Raw genomic sequence first — 21,280 nt, forward strand, 5'->3', positions numbered from 1 at the left:
ATCCAATATGTCCAGGGACTGTTCTCATGTTCTGTAACCTGACATCCATTTTATTTAAGAGGTCAGATCTCCATTAGTATTTTTCCAGCATTTTAGGTTCAGGAACATCCTTCTCTTCCCAACATGCATTGTTCCTGCCATTGTCCAATAGCATGTCTGCCCAATGATCAATACATGACTTTTGTCTTTAGTTCATTTCAAGGGACAGGATAACGGACTCGTAAGGGATAATCAGCTAGATTAGTAGTACATGGTGGTTGTTTCACTTCTGTGACATGTACTGGGTATATTTTCCCAATAAAATGTCTAGAAGTTTCTTTGTTTCCCCCCACCCAAAATAAAAAAATATCCAGTTTTTAGCTATTGGCTTCACACACCCTTCCCGCCTCTCCCCAAAATAAAAATTCTAAACAAACCACAAAAAAATAACAATAGACAAGACACAAAGGGATAGAATAATTATCCATTATGAGCTTTTATTTAAAAAGCATTTTTGTACAGCAAATTTTTGCAGAAAAAAAAAAAGCCCAAAAAAAACAATTGTGAATTCTACAAAAAGTATTCGAATAATATTCTTTTTTTTTTCATGTTTTTTTTCTTTCCTTTACAATATGAAACATTACAAAAATACTGACAATTTCTTTCGTTTTACACAATTGCCACTGGTTATTGATTTCATTTAATAGAGAAATTACTACCACAGATCTAAAAATATTTTAGTTGACTATACAAAAAAAAAACAAAAAAAAACCTTTGCTTCTTTTTCTGTTTTCTTTAAGCAGCAAAATAATAACACAGGTCGAGACACCGTTAATGATCATAGTGGATATATCTAAAAATTATTTCGTTTTTGTTGTTTGTTTTTGTTTTTTTTCTTTTTCAAAAATAATATTTTACATAGTTAATTTTGTACTGTTTTATACATTATTTATATAATATATAATATAAAAAAAAAATAAAATCAGCTTGCTATTGTTGAAATGATAGGACGGATTTTGTTTTTTTTTCTCTTTATTTTGCAGTTAATATTGCGATTGATTTAAGAAGATTTGTATAGTCCCTTTTAAAGGTGTAAAAGTTACAAAGTAAATTATATATATATGCCTTTGAGTCCGTACTTACGATGGTTCGGAACGCTTCATATCGTGTCTTTTGTGAAATGTCATGACTCTATGGATGAACGTCAACGAGATTGGACAAGACTACAATGGATTCGGTTTTCATACCGTCCAGCGGTACCCATCTAAAACTGCCGTATGTCATCTGCATTGGGTATCAAACCCAAAATCTATAGTGCTTAAAAAGTCTCAAGCAAGACAGGCCACTAATGGTTTTCCACCTTCTGAGAGTCTCTGGTCAAGAAACGCGTTGGGTTTTGGGTTTGTTTTGGGTTTCGCTCTAGAAAGATATGAGAAGAGTTGTAAAACTTTGATGTTCTTAGTGGGAATTCCAGACTCGGGCTTGGCTGGGTCCATGATACATTTTATATATATATTTATCTTTACTATCTTTACAAATTTGCGTTATAAGGTCCATCATTTATGGTCAAGAACAGAGACACCATCCCCAACCATGAGTCCCGGATGGTCTCCTTATTACACGAGTGCTATATTTTCTAGAGATCTATGTAGTGCTATCGTTATCAGCTTTACTACAAGCCAAGAATATCTATTGTCAAAGACGACTCCCTTTTGTTAAAAGAAAAAAAAGTTTAGAGTTCATAAATTTATGAACAATAGGTTGTTCATTAAAACATGAACAGATAAAAGACCAATTGTACATCTGGAATTCCAACTCGGCGTTTTACGTCATCTCTTGACTCTCCATTAGACTGAACTTTCCCCCATAATATGCCACGTATAAAGGCCTCAGACATTTTTTTTTTTCACTTTCGAGTCTCCGTTTGGTTGGGTCAAAGAGTCTTTCTCTACATTCTACTGTCTGATGAGATCGGAAAGCAGCAGGTCAATGAATTCACTGTCAGAAGTTCTTCTGCAATCGGTTGACGGTGGTTTTTATACAATATTTCGGTCAATTATATCCACAGGTGACAGAGAGTCTTTCTTCACAGGAGGAGGGGTGATTGAGGTTTTCTTCGGTGTCTTGAAGAGGTCAGATACGAAAAACACCTGCAAAAAAAAGATAAAGAACAGAAGGTTAATCAATCCGTTTATGACTCATTTTTGAAAATTTTTTGTATCATTGTTAATAAATAAATATTTCTATTAACAATATTTAAATTTAAATGTAATATTTACGACTCAGTTTTGAACATTTTTGTATAATTGTTAATAAATATTTAGATGAACAATATTTATTATTTATGCAATATATAATTTTTAACTTAATTAGATTTTTAATGTAATAGTTATTACTCACTTTTGAATATTTTTATATTATTGCTAATAAATATTTATATTAACAATTTTTAATTTAATATTGAAGATTGATGACTCATTTTCGAACGTTTTTTTGTATCATTGTCAATAAATATTTATATTAACAATATTTACGTTTTAATTTAATTTGTATGTATTATTTCATTTAATCTTTAATTTTTCATTTAATATTGACTTTTTTATATAATTAATACATATTTATATTTACAGTATTATTTTTTTATTGACTTTTACATTTAATATTTATGACTAATTTTTAAACACTTATTTGTATTGTTAATAAATATTTATATTTACAATACTATATTTATTTTTCAATTTGCTTTTTCATTTAATATTTGTGACCTGTTTAACAACAATATTTATTTTTAATATTTAATTTTACATTTAATATGGAAGACTCATTTTTGAACATTTTTTGTATCACTGTTAATAAATATATAGGTTAACATATTTCATTTTTATTTTAATATTTAAATGTAATATTTATAACTCATTTTTGAACACTTTTTGTGTCATTATTTAATAAATAAATATTTACATTTATTTATCATATTTAATTTAATGTTTAATAAATATTGCACAAAAATAAAATCTGCAGAACTGACTCCAGTCCTCCAGGATTTATAGGTCTGCCACCACTTCATAGGTTTCTTTACTAATGGTAAAGTCTACGTTTCCTGCTGTGTAATATTCCTTCCACATCCCACTCCTGGAATAATGTCGCACACTATAACTCCTCTTCCCGCTGACATCTCGGTCAAAACCAATGCAAGGAAGAGGTATTTGACCACGATTTCCTGAATACCCAATAGCGGAAGCCGCCTGCAGGATGTGAAATAGACGACATTTAACATATCAGGGCAGGGACGTAGTCACGACGGGTGTGTGCGGGGAAATCACCGGCCAGGTCCACCTAACTTCCTACAGTGCGAAGTGTCAACTGGGGACAACATACAATACAGGCGGAAAAATGTGTAGGATGAGAAGTAAGAATCCCCCCTCTGGGGTCATCTGTGACGGCCGCTTTACATGTATTTTATTGGTCCACAGTTTATTTTTCCTGCATGAAATTGGAGGTCGTACTGGACGTCTGCACATTGACTGATCAAACCTGACCCATTTTTATTGCCAGATTGTGAAACAATCCCCCTGGGTTCGGAAGAGGGGCCAAAATATTTGCCGTCACATGAGAGTAGAGCAACAATGTTGTGTTAGAGCTCTAGTAAAGCTTCTGCATTGGGGTCCAGGAGGACCAAGTTGTATCATTTTATTGGACCATGTATTGGAAGACAATGAGATCCTTCAATGGATGGACAGATAAGATGGTGATCCCCACTGAAGCACATATTATTACTATTATTTAACAGCGTTGGGCTTGACTTTGGGACATGGAGACTTGATGGATGAATGCTCAGTAGGAAGATGGATCTTGTGCAAGCCTTCATAGGTCCACCAGGGTCTTCTCCACCATTATCTTGATAGTATCATGCCATCGGTTTGCTGGACTTCCTCAGCGCCTTGTTCCTTCTTTTCTTCTGACCATGATGTCCTTCTCCAGTGATTGCTTTCTTCGTATAATGTGTCCAAAGTAGGCAAGTCGTAGCTTGGTGAGCATTGCCTTGAGTGACATTTCTACCTTGGTTTGTTCCAAAATTGACTTGTTTGTTCTTCTTGCCACCCATGGTATTGATAATATCCTTTTCCACCACATTTCACAGACGTTGATTCTTCTTCTGTCTGCACACATAGGGGTCTGAAAATGGTGGTAAACTTTAGATCTTAGGACCAAGAGCTATTTCTCTTGACCTCCTCATATATACACATGCTCAATTCGGCAGAGTATGCATGTGCTCTCAATAGGGAGTAAAGCTGCTACCACATCCAGATCGGATATATTGAAATCCAACTACCAGGTCTTTCATTTCCCTGACATCTGCCATTAAAGGGGAAGGAAAAGACACCATCATACATATTCAATAGTTGGCCAGTTTCCCTCATATTGGAGACATTGGCCAACATGTAATGTGTATGTCACCGTTAGGATGGCCATTGCTTACCAGCGAGACTACTATCTTATTGGCGAGCCATGCCCACCACAGGGCAACCACTTCATACATGGTTCAAGATCTGAAATAGCCTTGAGTCAAGACCCTATAGGTCTCTCCTACTGGAGGACTGTGGATCCCAAGAGTTTTCCACCAGGGGTGTGAGGCATCTTAGGACAGAAATTAGGTTGACCATGATGGATTGATAGATGGATGGTTGGATGAGAAGAAGAATGGAATGTTATGTTTTCCTTACCAAGCAGAGGGGCAGCAAAAACAAACATAAAAGTTGGGGTTGGCGACCTTCAAAAGCAGGACCCTCTCTTTTATCTATGATGGCCACCATGTCATCTGTAGTAGGTGACAGCTGATAATTTACTACAAATGCAAAATCAACCATTAAAAATTCCTTTCCAGCTTCTCCAGGTATTGCGGAGTGACAGGCCGGGAATTGTTAACCTACTAGCATGTTGCACTTTGTCTTTTTTTTTTACGGCAGCTGTCAACCATTTCCCAATGGCTGGAGGTTATATAAACAACTGGCAGGGCTCATGAAATACAAGCTCTCCAGGCTGCGAGTTCTCCTCTCTGGGTCACACAATGAAGGGCGGCGAATACAGAGGAGAGAGAAAAAAAAAAGGTGGGGGGGAAGCTTTTTGTACTGGGTTTGGTCCACTTCCTGAAAAGTGAAGTTCTCCACCCAAAAAATAAACTCCCCTGGTCTACTCAGGGATAGGAATGTGCATTCATTCCCGGCTGATGTGTCAAATTGTACATTTTTTTGGGGAAATGTAGTGGAAATCAAACACATCTCTGGAAACATTGCAGACACCGGCTGCCAGGGTGAAGTATAGATTTGTGCTGACTTTGGAATTTTGGAGAATTACCTGAAACCAGATGTTGCAAGAAAAAAAAAAACAGCGTAAAAACTTGTCTTCTTCTGCTTTAGCCATTTCTGGGGGACAATTAGTAGGACTTCATAGAATTTATACAGGACTTTTTTTTTTTGGTGGGGTGGAGGTTACTTTTGTAATGTGACTCATGTGAGGACATGACAATGAGCCTCTGTAATGCTGGCGAGATGCTGTCATTTTAACCATACGGGATATGATAAAGGTCAGCGTGTGCTCACATCCTGCCAATGAGCGTGACCATGACAGTGTACATTTCCTATAGAATTCTGATGATTCCATGACAGCTCGAAGCGCCGGCGGTGAAGTCTCATCACGCCACCATTAACCATAATCAGGAAAGATTCAGCTCTACGTCCGGGAGGAATGACCTTAGTCTGTGCCGGGAGCTTTGTGTGAGAGCAGCATCTGCCCTACCATTTGTGCGACAGTGAAGTGCCTGTACAGATGGCGGCGGCAGTGGTGGTGGCGGCGGCAGCAGTCAGCACAATGACTTATCAGTGCTCAGTCCAACACCGATCCAAAATGGGCCAATGATTTTATTTTTTTCGAGGTTAGTATCCAAAATTGCTTACTGATCTGACATGCAACTTTCCTCCGCCAATATTTATAATCTATTATATTTTTCATTTTCAGCAATACGGCAGCATAAAGCCCGTGAGTTCTGGAATCCTTGTCTCTTTGTACTGTAGACACAATGTAAGAGCATTGTGCAGAGACACAATAGTCTACAACCCCTCGTGTGAGACCAGCTGTTTCCTACGTGGCTGTCATACGTCAGTCTATAAAAACTGCTTTGTCCCTACACATTTTACAAGACTTGGACGGATCGGCATGGAGACTGGAAAAGAAACAGGAGATGATGTTTGTAGACATCACCGATACGTGGAAATAGACAACAATGGCGAGAAACCCTAGGAACTGGTTGCAGTGGGAGCGAATGTGGGACTCAATGTTCATGACCAAGCATCAGGGCTTAAAGGAGCCAATCACTTTGAAAGGATTCTCCAATAATAGGATACCGATGACCTATTGGTGCTGAAGCACCTCCATCAGTCAAAGAATAAGTCATCAATGTCATAGTCCCTGATAATCCTTTTAGTGCTTGGCCAGTATGGTATCTTTGGGTGCACAACAAGTCCTGGGCTCCTTGGGGTCAATTAGTCATATAATGGAGATATGGCCATCATGATGGATGTATGACCAGTCATAGGGGTCTATAAAAAGTTCCATGGTGGAAAAAGGTCCCATGACTCGAAACTTGGGATCAGACTTGAGCGAAGTGCATGAACAGTCGGGGCACTAAAGAAAATCCCCATATAATCCAAGTCTAAATTTATGGGATTGGGCTATCTATCTCCATCCATTAGAAACTTCTTCAAAGTTTTCCAACTTATTTGAAAACTACTAAATTAACTAAAGTTTCATGGTTTTAGACCTACAAGATAGAAAACTGCTACCGGTTTCGTAATCTCTGGGTATTTTTGCCGTGTTTTCCTTCAGTTCACCCGAAGCCTCCTTCTCAGATAAAACTGCAGACGAAACTGGATTACATGACCATTTTTCCACTCTGCTCCTAAATTAAGTGGTAACACATGTCTCGCCGGTCATAAAAAATAAAAAAAAAGAAGAAGACGCTGGTTTTTGTGTAAACGGTTTGAGAACAAGCAATGTGGCTTCAAGCCTCAATCATGGTCACGAGATGGCCACAAATCTACAATCAGGAGGGTTTTGTTACTTCTCTGCTGGCAGACATTACTGGGGACGGCTGGCGCAGGGCAGACATTTATACTGAAAAATTCCCACACTTATCCTGGCCATAGATACAAGATTTTTGTCGGTGGGGCGGCCAAATTTCACAGGATCAGCCAATCGTCGTGATTAAGGCTCGGACTTGGAGGATTCCTCCAAAATTGTGACTGATTGTTTAATTCCCTGCTTGGACTTTCCATCATTTAGGATACTTACTATGCAATAAGCCACCAAAGCTCCCTGCACAAAACCAGCCAGCACATCGGTGGGATGATGCTTGTGGTCCGAGACTCGAGAAAGTCCTGTGTAGAAGGCCATCATAAGGAGGGTGAACTGCAGCAGGGGACGTAGGAGGCGAGCCCCTCTCCATGTAAATCTTGACTGAAGGTAAAACTGGAAAAGAATAAAACAATCATTAATAATTGTAGCCAAATAATTATAGGGATTTCCAGAAATATTAAGGGTATATTCTAACACGGCCACCAGGGGCGCTGTTCTCTTGCTACCCGACTCCAGAAAACACACGACAGCTCCTAACTTTACACAATCAAAAAGTTATTCTTATTTTTTCGTTTTAGAATGTAAGAATTGTAATTTTTTAAAATATAAATAACCATTCCTAACACATCAGATCTAATCGTCCTTCACCTTCTACTAAATCTTTATTCCTTCCTTCATCTCCCGAATGCCTACAGCAGTAGCCAAGCTCCTAATTTAGATAAAATTACATTTACTAGCAAAACACTGTGATTAGCGGCAGAAAGAGGCCAAAGGCAAGTCAAGGTCGGGAGATCTGTCACTATGGAGGATGCTAGCGGCTTGTAAAGGTCTAGGCCAAGGAAACTACTGTGCAACGTAAACTCCAAGGTTGAGGTATCGTCATTTCTGACTTATCCCTCGTTCGGTTAAGTGCATCTATTTTTTTCAAGAACTAAAAAAATATATATCAAAAAATTGCATTTTTAAGTGAAATCTTTTTTACAAAATGTAATTTATCTAATATTTATATAAATAAGCAATAATAGTCAAAGCAGAGGGTTTTGTTATTTGTTCTGCAGCTCAGTAGAAATTAATTTTTCTGAAAATTCGGATGGACGAAAAAAATAACATTTTCATGGGACAAAGGGGAAAATTTTTCAAAAATTCCAAAATTTAAGTAGGTATTCCCCAACAAACAAGTCGTTCCCCAGCAATGGGTGAAGGTATTTCATGCTGTTCACTGGGGGAAAAGGAATCTGGAACCCAGAATTAGGCTCTCAGGACAAAAAAAGGAAATTTTCAGGGGTCAGAGGGGAAAAATTTTCAAAAATTCCAAAATTTAAGTAGTTATTCCCCAACAAACAAGTCATTCCCCAGCAATGGGTGAAGGTATTTCATGTTGGTCACTGGGGGAAAGGGAATCTGGAACCCGGAATTGGTCTCTCCACCCAGCAGCAGTTCACATTCTTAACCTTCGCTACATTCATTGTCTATTGGACTGCAGGATAAAGTTGAGTACGGCGCTCGGCTATTTCCGACACTCCCACAGACAATGAATGGAGAAGATATCAATCGTGCGCACCTCTGCTATGTTCAAGAAGGGGGCTTCACAGAGCTGCACCCCTAGCCTCCAGAAACTGATATTAGGAGTCCCAGCAGTCGGATGGACCTCCAGTGATCAGCTCATATCGATAGGGGATAACTTTTTTTTTCGGAGGGGGGGTATCTCTAATTTTTTTTTTAAATAATGAGTCTTTTAAATCAAAGTAATAGAAGTAGTAGTAGATGCCTCGAGGAGGCCATGAAATTGTGTATACATTGAGTCTATATATATATATATATATGTTGTGAGAGTTTCATTGTTGCCATTTCCCCTTGGACTCGGGCCCAGTCCACTTGTCCGATTTCTGTGGGAACCTCCGAAACAAAGGAGAAGAGACGCAGGGAGGTTAGACACTTTTGCTCCACAAATCAAAAATGAATGGACAGGACCAGGCTGGGATGAGTATAACAAGGGGTGGAAAAGACCCCATGAGGAACCCCTCCCTTCCTATAGGAAGGAAGCCGAGGGGAAGGCCTGGATGCCACGGGTGGAGGTGACTTGTATATTTATAGATGACTTCATACAATTAGCAGGACACAGGGGACTAGTGAACCAGAACTAGAGATCTCTCCCCAAAAGTGCAAAAACTTCAAGAATGTGTATCCATTTCTGGGGGACACAAAGGTAGCCACGAGTGTTGTCCCCCAGCTTTACTATGGCCCTGAGTGTCACAATGTGGCAGTGCACATTGGCCATGGATATCATGGTTCTCTTTTTTTTTGCTACATTCGCAGGTTTCTTGCTTCCTGCATCTGTTTCCAATCACTCCTGTTCCTTCTTAACCCTAAATTTCCGATTCTTCCCGCAAGGTCTGCAGCTTTTCCCTGCTGCCCTCGGACAGATGACAGGTTTTGGTGGTCTTTGGATGACATCGGATTCGGTTTCTCTGTGCTGCCCTTTGACACAGGAACTGATGTTTCCTTTGTTACTGACTTACTCAGCTCTGTGGTCATTACAAATGGTCTATAAAAATCCACAGTGACTCAAGTAAAAGTCAGTGAGCAGGAACTCAATCAAGTATGGATTTAACATTTTTTTTACTGTATATAGCAAAAATTGTATAATGTATGATATAGGAAGGATTTAAAATAGATTCATCATTTGCCATAAATATGTAATTTTTTCACCTGGTGTAAATGCCGCTGTTCTCCTGAATCCGGCGATGTTTTTCTTTTCTTCCTGCGCCTCTCCATTCCTGAGATATGACCTCCTCTTCCCTGTATACAAATCTACTCTTTTCAGCAAGAAGGGCGTGGCCCCAACTCTTCTCTGTGGGTGTCTCATTGAGAGCCACACCCCCTTTGCTCACAAGAATAGATTTAAATACAGGGAAGAAGAAGCCATATCTCAGTAACGGAGAGGCGCAGGAACAAAAGAAAAACATCGCCAGATTCAGGAGAAGATCAGCATTTATACAAGGTTAAAAAACATACAGATTACTGAAAAGTGACAGGTCCTTTTAAAGGGACAGTCTAAGTCTTCGTAATGAAGAATATTTAAAGAGAGAGTGCAAATGAAGTTGCTGTTGGTATGCTGGGGCTTGTAGTTAGCCATTAAATGCTTTTGCTTTAGAGTAAGGATCCAGTGATCGAATAAAACTAAAGATCATGTGATTGACGGAGACTTTGTTAGATGAATGCACAGACATAATAGCAGCTGTCAAACCTGAAGTTTATTCCAACTTTTTCCAGTTCAGTAGAACTTTCCCCCTTACTGATTAGTCCGATTAATGCCGCACAACGTTTTCTAAGTCAATAAGTAACTGAGAAGTCCTGACCGACTGCCCTTGCATAATATTAGAGATCAATCCCTAATCCCCCACAGAAAATGACCTGATCATTAAGCTCTGATAGACATTATACATCCTTACTCCTCATTTTCTAGCATTGACTGGATAGTGTGTCAGTCTGTACTGCGCTCCTGTTATTCTATTCAAGAATCAGGAAGCAGCAATGCTTGCTGGGAGTTGGCAGTTTCCCGACAAATGAAGAGTCACAGTCTATAAACCATAGCCCGGAGGCACAAATAACTAGATTTGCCTTGTAGCAAAGTTTCAGCTTTCAGAGCAAATATTAAAGTGATAACGAAATGTTAGTGATCCTCAATACTGTCAACACAGTCACCGGGCCGGGGCCTCTTGACCCCTGCAATCGCCTTCATGGGGCAAGTGGTGGTCCCTAGGACTGCGGGCCGAAGCAGAGATCAGACCCCCTATTATCAGCTGCATGGCAGGGAAACACAATGGGCACAGATAGGGATCACAGCTTTGTGCTGTGACAGAGGGTAATCCCATCTCCCACCCGGGATGTAATCAGTGATCGACCTGCAGATTATCGCACAATAGCTCCAGGTGACCAATCACCTCTGACACAATGGCTCTTGCTACGATCTGACATTTGTCCGCTCTCCTAAATAGCAAATCTGCCTAGTTACACGGCAATGCATCCCTCTGTCGCAACTATTGCCTTGTCCCTCCACCATGCTTTGCACTGCAGCTCTGCCTATTCACATTGGCTGACACAAACTCACCATGACCCACAAACCAAATATCCGACACATCAACTGCTATTAAAAAAAAGCAGCTGCAGTCTCGTTCACCCTGCTTTACACTGCAGCACTGATCTTTATCATTCACAGCTGAACATGATCACGAGCTTCTTCATTGCAATGTCACCTAATGTCTATATAAATCCAGGAACCCGCTGTTATTTAGTCCGATCAGTGAGAGCCATGGCCGACACTGGTCTTCGAGGGGGAAAAAATAGGGGAAATTAAATGCGTGGAAACTCGGCCTCGGCAGGGAATTATTAACCTCTTATCTGACTTTGCCCTGTTACTTATCTCTGGACTTTGCAGCATGGGAAGCACCTGGTGGTTTAATCGTTTCTGCTACATATCGATCCAGATGGATAAATAATAAAAGGAAAAAGACGCAACGTTTGTCACCGAGACTAAACATGAGCGAATGTTATCTGTCTGACGACTGATCTGGAAATGAACTTTGACAGTGGCTACAATGTAACAAACATGCTATTATGTGTGATTCAGAGCAGCAGCACCGGCTACAATAAACAGAAGGATCAATATGATCTTAAAGGCAACCCGTCCTAAATCTAACCCTAAGGCCACAGCCCCACTATCAGTATTTGGTCAGTATTCGGTCAGTATTTTTTCTCAGGAGTGGGAGCCAAAACCAGGAGTGGGTGATAAATGCAGAATTGGTGACTTATTTCTATTATACCTTTTCTCTGATTGTTCCTCACCTGGTTTTGGCTCCTACTCCTGAGAAAAAATACTGACCAAATACTGACCAAATACTGATAGTGGGGCTGTGGTTTAAGAGACAAAGTTGATTCCTACCTTTTATTACTTAAATGCATGCATCTGGGACTAAAAATAATTTTTGCAATTGGGTTTCAATAACAAGAATTACACCGTTTGCTTCATACGGTCTCCTTGTTGAACTGTCTATTGCAGGCTGCAGGAGTTAACTGAGAAACCGTCAGTGAGTTTGTTTTGATGACCTGGTAACTCTGTTATCTGTCTTTTTCTGTGCTCTGCTCAACTTATTTGTGAAGACTGACCACATCAAAGTTGAATAAATTGAAAAACAAAGAGCCTTTAAAAAAGATAAAAATTATGGAACCCAGCTGCAAACATGATTTTTAGCCCCAGATACATTAATTTAAGCAAAATAAATGTCCCTAAAGGTGGACAAATCCTTTAAGCCCCACATTATGATTTATATATTAGGAATGTTATATTTTTAAAGTGATAGGCACCCGCTGGCTCGAAGCCGCTGACCTGTTAATCTGCTTATTTAAGGCAGGTGAACGGCCTCAAGGTTCATTTTCTGCTCAGTGTAATAAGGAAGTCGCTTTTTCTCATTTACTTCTGAGTCTTATATGAAAACCACAAAACATATCTTATCTCCCAGAGTCCAAAGAGCTGAAAAATACGCCAGGCGCTGCTACGCTAAAGCCCACATTTCTAGCCCGTTCCTGCTGCCAAGCGTGATGATGTAATATCTGGCCGGACAGGTTCTGCCATTGCTAATTTTCTGAAAGGAAAAAAATATGAACGTTTGCCAAGATCGCACGGTACTTGCCAAACTGCATTGATTGCTCACAACCACTTAGGAGGTCTTCTGAGAAAGAAAGATTAGACTTTATACTCCATTCACGTCTCATAATTCCAAGGCTTCTAGAGATCGGTGCATTTGGGAGGATCTATGACAGCGACACAATAAGGCTGGGGACTTTCTGTAGTGCTTTGGATTAATTATGAACTGTATCTGTCACCAAATTTCACAATACAAGACTGATTGACAGCTCAATGTCCCTCCTCCCTTATGCTGAATCTCTGCCCACCTAGCCTTACTAACTGCTCCTCAGTGTCCCTCCTCCCTGCTGCTGAATCTACATCACCTAGCCTTACTAACTGCTCCTCAGTGTCCCTCCTCCCTGCTGCTGAATCTACATCACCTAGCCTTACTGACAGCTCCTCAGTGTCCCTCCTCCCTGCTGCTGAATCTCCATCACCTAGCCTTACTGACAGCTCCTCAGTGACCCTCCTCCTTGCTGATAAATCTCCATCACCTAGCCTTACTGACAGCTCCTCAGTGACCCTCCTCCTTGGTCATGAATCTCCATCACCTAGCCTTACTGACAGCTCCTCAGTGACCCTCCTCCCTGCTGAAGAATCTCCATCACCTATCCTTACTGACAGCTCCTCAGTGTCCCTCCTCCCTGCTGATGAATCTCCATCACCTAGCCTTACTGACAGCTCCTCAGTGTCCCTCCTCCCTGCTGATGAATCTCCATCACCTAGCTTTACTGACAGCTCCTCAGTGACCCTCCACTCTGCTGATGAATCTCCATCACCTAGCCTTACTGAAAGCTCCTCAGTGCCCTCCTCCCTGCTGATGAATCTCCATCACCTAGCCTTACTGACAGCTCCTCAGTGCCCTCCTCCCTGCTGATGAATCTCCATCACCTAGCTTTACTGACAGCTCCTCAGTGGCCCTCCTCCCTGCTGATGAATCTCCATCACCTAGCCTTACTGACAACTCCTCAGTGGCCCTCCTCCTTGCTGATGAATCTCCATCACCTAGCCTTACTGACAGCTTCTCATTGTCCCGCCACTCTGCTGATGAATCTCCATCACCTAGCCTTACTGACAGCTCCTCAGTGACTCTCCTCCCTGCTGATGAATCTCCATCACCTAGCCTTACTGACAGCTCCTCAGTGACCCTCCTCCTTGCTGATGAATCTCCATCACCTAGCCTTACTGACAGCTCCTCAGTGACTCTCCTCCTTGCTGATGAATCTCCATCACCTAGCCTTACTGACAGCTCCTCAGTGTCCCTCCACTCTGCTGATGAATCTCCATCACCTAGCCTTACTGACAGCTCCTCAGTGACTCTCCTCCCTGCTGATGAATCTCCATTACCTAGCCTTACTGACAGCTCCTCAGTGACTCTCCTCCCTGCTGATGAATCTCCATCACCTAGCCTTACTGACAGCTCCTCAGTGACTCTCCTCCCTGCTGATGAATCTCCATTACCTAGCCTTACTGACAGCTCCTCAGTGACCCTCCTCCCTGCTGACAAATCTCCATTACCTAGCCTTACTGACAGCTCCTCAGTGACTCTCCTCCCTGCTGATGAATCTCCATCACCTAGCCTTACTGACAACTCCTCAGTGGCCCTCCTCCCTGCTGATGAATCTCCATCACCTAGCCTTACTGACAGCTCCTCATTGTCCCGCCACTCTGCTGATGAATCTCCATCACCTAGCCTTACTGACAGCTCCTCAGTGACTCTCCTCCCTGCTGATGAATCTCCATCACCTAGCCTTACTGACAGCTCCTCAGTGACCCTCCTCCTTGCTGATGAATCTCCATCACCTAGCCTTACTGACAGCTCCTCAGTGACTCTCCTCCTTGCTGATGAATCTCCATCACCTAGCCTTACTGACAGCTCCTCAGTGTCCCTCCACTCTGCTGATGAATCTCCATCACCTAGCCTTACTGACAGCTCCTCAGTGACTCTCCTCCCTGCTGATGAATCTCCATTACCTATCCTTACTGACAGCTCCTCAGTGACTCTCCTCCCTGCTGATGAATCTCCATCACCTAGCCTTACTGACAGCTCCTCAGTGACTCTCCTCCCTGCTGATGAATCTCCATTACCTAGCCTTACTGACAGCTCCTCAGTGACCCTCCTCCCTGCTGACAAATCTCCATTACCTAGCCTTACTGACAGCTCCTCAGTGACTCTCCTCCCTGCTGATGAATCTCCATCACCTAGCCTTACTGACAGCTCCTCAGTGACTCTCCTCCCTGCTGATGAATCTCCATCACCTAGCCTTACTGACAGCTCCTCAGTGTCCCTCCACTCTGCTGATGATTCTCCATTACCTAGCCTTACTGACAGCTCCTCAGTGACTCTCCTCCCTGCTGATGAATCTCCATCACCTAGCCTTATTGACAGCTCCTCAGTGACCCTCCTCCTTGCTGATGAATCTTCATCACCTAGCCTTACTGACAGCTCCTCAGTGTACCTCCTCCCTGCAGCTGTAAAATGCTAATTTTAATGTTAGAATTATACAGTTATTCTGACATTGATTTTCAAAGTAACCCAACCTGTATCATCTGGTCCATGAAATCTATTTAAGACCATGCAGTTTGCATTGTGACATGTGGTGACAGATCCGCTGCTGCAATCCCAAGCAATAAACTTGAGTTGCCGGTAATCTCGTGGACTGGAGCTGTCACTCAATAATTGAAATAAGTAAAACCAATAGAAGAGGTCTCCATGTAGCCCCGTGTGACCACACGATTGACCATGTAGCACAAAAAAAAACCTTTCAGTCAATCTGTAAAAGGCACTTAGCAGAATTTTGAATGCAGCTCTGGATGTGATTTGATTATTGAGAAAAGTGAAAGTTCCAAGTTTTTCTAAACTCTCCTTTCAGACTTGGAGCTGCAGGTCAAGGCTTTCACGTGACTCGTGTGTCTTCCATCACTAAAACTCCTTCACTCTCTTAAAAAGTTGTAAATCTGCGGTAATCGCGCCTAAGCTTCTATCTGACATGTGAACGTATATTTTTCTTGTAATTAAATATAGAAAGACGTTTCTATAAATAGACCCCACTGTTCAATCTTCAGGACACCTCAGAAAATGGAAGTCAGGGGGGCAAGACAAAACTTTCATTCAGCAAAAGAAATAGGTCAACTTCTGTTTTAATAAAAGTTTGGGGGGGAAAGAGCTTACAAAAACAGCGAGAAATAAAAGTGACGGCCTTTACAGAGGGGCTTAGCTGCCTAAATGTTTTCATAGTATCCGAGAGGGATGGGGGTCTAACTGCTCACAGACACTATCATGGGGGGTGGAGGGGGTCTTATACTACCATGGAGGAAATTCTGCACCACCTTTCCCCTCCAACACCTGCAGCAGGTAATATTTTACAGCCGGGGGTCTCAAATCATTTTCCAGACATTAAGCAAAATAAATACCATAAAACTAAAGAAAGAATCCCGACTAGAGAACAGCCCCCCGTTATGATGTGAAGCAGCCCACAAGGGTCTTCCTACGAAGCCTATAACTGTTTGTGCCCCCCTGCAATTTTAATAAAGTGAAATAAAACTTTATTAAAAGTTTTTTTCTGCTGATTAGTTTTGAAAAATGCAAGTAGCCTCTTTTACTTAATGGGTGCAGAAAATCGGCAACATCAACAGCTCACCGTGGGAATGTAGCCTTTTGCCTTCTTAATTGGGTACAACTGCAAAGTGCTTGTAAAAATGTTTCATTTTATTGTTTACTGCTCATTGCCTAGGTTACCGTCCACCGCTGAAGTCTTATCAGCTGCAGCTGGTCTTCTAGGCAAAAAAATGCAGAGCTAACAAGCTCTTTGCTATCGGTCTTGTAGCTGCATCGCTGGATCCAGTGTCTCTGCACGCCTCTGATGCCGCAGAAGCACACGGTCTCTGCTTGTAGCATGGAAGAGCACGCAATTTGGGAGAAACCATGCTGCAGGTCCGAACTGTCAATCATCAGGAGCACAGCAGCTCCTGACCACGAGGCAGAGGAGCAATGTGCCCCTGAAGATAATGAGACAACCTATTTAAAGAATAGTTCCATCCAGAATATACTGATATTGGATGTTATCAGCAAGACTCCTATATGTTTTATGTACGATAGTGGAATGAAAAGACAGCAACCACTTCTCAGGAAACAGCAATCGAATATCTCTAAATCTGGGTGGGACTTCCACTGCTATGCGGGGAAGGGATGAGACAACCTCTGCGCTAAGAGCAAAATGGTTACATTGTTGTACAACTGCAAAGCTGAACATCTCCTGTATTCAGTGACCACACCCCTTTGATCAAGTCCCACCCCTTATATTGGGGAATCAGAAAAGCCTAGTACAGTTGTATCCACAATTCCTACGTGAATAAAAGTTTAGTAAAACTTTGCTGTGGTTGTGAAAAGAGTTTTCCATCTAGGATAACTAAAAATATTAGTCATTCTGTATCCGGCTGTAGAAGGTCGCTGCTCTTGGCCTTGCAGACACCTTCTTGATCCTTTAATCATCCCTCCCTCTCTAGGACCCAGAAGTGATCTCCACCTTCTGCTGCTAATTAACACACCCTTGCTGGATCCTTAAATGCACTCAGTTTCTCCAGAGAGTTGCTGGTGATAGAGTTAATTCCTCTGTTCAGGTCTGAATTTTAGTAGTCGGCTAGGTTCTCCTTGGAGTTCCTTTGTGGATTGTAGTCGTGATCTCTCTGGTGTCTTCTCAAAGCTAAGTGTATCCCCTTGTCTGTTTTCCTTCTTTGTCTTCAGTTCTAGTGGGGCTGACTAGTGCTCACCCCTCCCTATCCCTACCTAGGGCCTAGGTTTAAGTTCAGTCAGGGCTAAGGTATCCTGCTCGGTGATAGGTGAGGAATCTATCTAGGGATGATAGGGGAGTCAGGGTGTCGGTAGATCTGCTTAGGGGTCTCCACTCTCCCTTTCTCTAGTTGCTGGGCTTCCCCCCTTTTCCCGTCATTGTACGCTGGGCTCTTCCTATACCTAGCATGACATTACTGAAGGCAGCCATGATTGGTCAAGATGAAGGAGAGACGATTTCATGGTTCCTATACAATAACCTTGCACCTGCTGCCACTTCTGTACCAGAACATGTGGATTGGGAGGACACCATGTTTTGGGAATTGTTGGGTGTCCACCTACACTAGACTCCAATATTATTTAATTCTATGATGTTTCAATGGATCCAACTTACCACCAAGTACAGCATGGTGTACATGGAGAACGAGGCGTGGCCGGAGAAAAAGGACTTTCTGTAAAAGAAAAAAAAAAAAACACTTTATGAGATAAGATAAGAAGATCAACGTGATGGACTTTACCACATAGACATTAAATTGAGCAAGATCTGACTCATCTGTGTCCGGAACATGCACCGAAAAGTATAGATATATACTGAGGGTGGATAAGGGACGGCCGGAATGTGATGCCATGTGAGCTGGGAGATAATGGGCACCATCAATCGCATCCTCCGCGTGACTCCTCATTACACAGCACAGGGTATTGCAGGGGTTATTAGAGGGTTTACGAATGTGTAATAAGTAAAGGTGGGGCATAAGGAAGTGCCAAAAAATTGTATTATTATTCTTCAGAATTTATCGAATTGGATTAGAATGGGCAGATAAGCATGTAGGACCACCCATGCTGATCGGTAACAGGGACCGCCCCTGAGGTCCTACTCAGACTCCTCCATGGTCTTAAAAAGAGGATCTGTCATTACAGACAGCTTGGATCAGATACTGGCTGAACGATTGAAGCCAGGTGGGTTTTACTCTGAAACAATATAGCATTCCAGAGGAAACATACTTAGAAAAGCCTACCGAGGTCCAATGCGTTCCCTGGCCGTCTTCTCACTCCCATTATTCATTAACAAAAATTAGGCGAAAAGCGAAGGCACCAAACTTGGACCGGCACTAAGTGCTGTTATTCACGATGCCCACCCATGATTCTGCCACGTCCCCGGTGTTTGTCACATACCTGGCTTCAATGACTTTACTCTCCGGACCTGTGCACTCATAATTCTGGATGTATTCATGAGATTCCAGAGAACAGTTGATTAGCGTGAAATTCGGCTTACAAACTTCAATGAAATGGGGGCGCAGACGTCCAATCGACACCTTGGCGATGTCTGTGAAAGACTGACTTATGGCACAGCCGAATACGAAGCACCCAACCTGCTTGTACAAGGCGGAGACGTAAGGATTCTGGATGAACGAATAGGAACGTTGCTTCAAGTAGTATATCCGGAAGAACTCGCCCACTATGATCTGCCAAGACAAGGAACCCTCATTAGTGAAATGCAGGAAGCTCATAAACTTAAGAAGAGCAAGACCCACCACCGATAATTGTACAAGCAGCCAGTTCTCGAAGGAATGAATGTTCCAAGTGTATGGTGCAAATGTATGGTGCTCAGCTGCAATACCCTATGTAGCCTGTGGACAGGTGGGGCACTATTGTGAGACGAAAGCAGCCATTTTTCTTGACCCTGAACAACCCTTTTGATGAGCATTTCTACCCAAGTCGAAAAATAACTAATTAACACAAGACTGAGTCCTTTCCTTTATCACTTATCTTATGATACAATGTATCCGTTTCTACCATCACTATATCGACTAAAAATCAAACTGAGTTTCAGGGATTATCTGGAGATACAAGTGTCTACGTGGGACTTATACAACCTGGAGCACATTAATGTTCATTCAGAAAATCCAACCAGCCATGAACCACAATGGCCTCCGCGGCTCCCGTTCTGGGGGGAGATAACACAATGACAAAGAACTGAGGTCCCCAGAGATACAACGAAGATATCAGAGCAGAAATGTGACTGCTCCGACTATAATGGACTGCGCCGCTCCCAGGACCTTTCAGAGTATTCCATCCATTAACTCCTATTTGCACATGAATGCTCGATATCTTGATAAGTCAGACGTCACTCGCTTTCCCATGAAGTTACTTACATTTTGGGTCTCTTAGTCTCTTTGTAAATTAATGAACGGCCAAAAATAGAGTAAATGTATAAAGTCTATGTGTAATGTCTATGTCTATACACTATGTAGTCTATGTGTGCAGTCCGTGTTCATACACTGTGTGCAGTCTGTGTTCATACACTGTGTGCAGCCTGTGTTCATACACTGTGTGCAGTCTGTGTTCATACACTGTGTGCAGCTTGTGTTCATACACTGTGTGCAGTCTGTGTTCATACACTGTGTGCAGTCTGTTCATACACTGTGTGCAGTCTGTGTTCATACACTGTGTGCAGTCTGTGTTCATACACTGTGTGCAGTCTGTTCATACACTGTGTGCAGTCTGTGTTCATACACTGTGTGCAGTCTGTGTTCATACACTGTGTGCAGTCTGTGTTCATACACTGTGTGCAGTCTGTTCATACACTGTGTGCAGTCTGTGTTCATACACTGTGTGCAGTCTGTGTTCATACACTGTGTGCAGTCTGTGTTCATACACTGTGTGCAGTCTGTTCATACACTGTGTGCAGTCTGTGTTCATACACTGTGTGCAGTCTGTGTTCATACACTGTGAGCAGTCCGTGTTCATACACTGTGTGCAGCCTGTGTTCATACACTGTGTGCAGTCTGTGTTCATACACTGTGTGCAGTCCGTGTTCATACACTGTGTGCAGCCTGTGTTCATACACTGTGTGCAGCCTGTGTTCAGACACTGTGTGCAGTCTGTGTGTATACAGTGTGTGCAGTCTGTGTTCATATACTGTGTGCAGTCCGTGTTCATACACTGGTGTGCAGTCCGTGTTCATACACTGTGTGCAGTCCGTGTTCATACACTGTGTGCAGTCTGTGTTCATATACTGTGTGCAGTCCGTGTTCATATACTGTGTGCAGTCCGTGTTCATACACTGGTGTGCAGTCCGTGTTCATACACTGTGTGCAGTCCGTGTTCATACACTGTGTGCAGTCTGTGTTCATACACTGTGTGCAGCCTGTGTTCATACACTGTGTGCAGCCTGTGTTCATACACTGTGTGCAGTCTGTGTTCATACACTGTGTGCAGTCTGTGTTCATACACTGTGTGCAGCCTGTGTTCATACACTGTGTGCAGTCTGTGTTCATACACTGTGTGCAGCCTGTGTTCATACACTGTGTGCAGCCTGTGTTCATACACTGTGTGCAGTCCGTGTTCATACACTGTGTGCAGTCTGTGTTCATACACTGTGTGCAGTCTGTGTTCATACACTGTGTGCAGCCTGTGTTCATACACTGTGTGCAGTCTGTGTTCATATACTGTGTGCAGTCCGTGTTCATATACTGTGTGCAGTCCGTGTTCATACACTGTGTGCAGTCTGTGTTCATACACTGTGTGCAGTCTGTGTTCATATACTGTGTGCAGTCCGTGTTCATATACTGTGTGCAGTCCGTGTTCATACACTGGTGTGCAGTCCGTGTTCATACACTGTGTGCAGTCCGTGTTCATACACTGTGTGCAGCCTGTGTTCATACACTGTGTGCAGCCTGTGTTCATACACTGTG

General features: G+C 42.3%; 1 protein-coding gene across 2 annotated transcripts in view; it reads right to left on the bottom strand.

The window, feature by feature from the left end:
• Positions 1-451: 451 nt before the first annotated feature.
• Positions 452-21,280, bottom strand: part of PLPP3 (phospholipid phosphatase 3) — a 54,071-nt gene continuing 33,242 nt past the window's right edge. For both annotated transcript variants that reach the window (XM_073643701.1, XM_073643700.1), the window contains exons 3-6: positions 18,759-19,048; positions 17,980-18,037; positions 7,327-7,503; positions 452-2,129 (exon numbers count right to left, since the gene is read on the bottom strand). In XM_073643701.1, the coding sequence (XP_073499802.1) occupies positions 2,016-2,129; positions 7,327-7,503; positions 17,980-18,037; positions 18,759-19,048 (639 nt within the window). In that variant the 3' untranslated portion in view covers positions 452-2,015. The remainder of the gene's footprint in view (positions 2,130-7,326; positions 7,504-17,979; positions 18,038-18,758; positions 19,049-21,280) is intronic.

Source organism: Phyllobates terribilis, unplaced genomic scaffold (genome assembly GCF_046119375.1).
Source record: "Phyllobates terribilis strain yellow unplaced genomic scaffold, ASM4611937v1 Scaffold_8__6_contigs__length_399053987, whole genome shotgun sequence".
NCBI lineage: Eukaryota > Metazoa > Chordata > Amphibia > Anura > Dendrobatidae > Phyllobates > Phyllobates terribilis.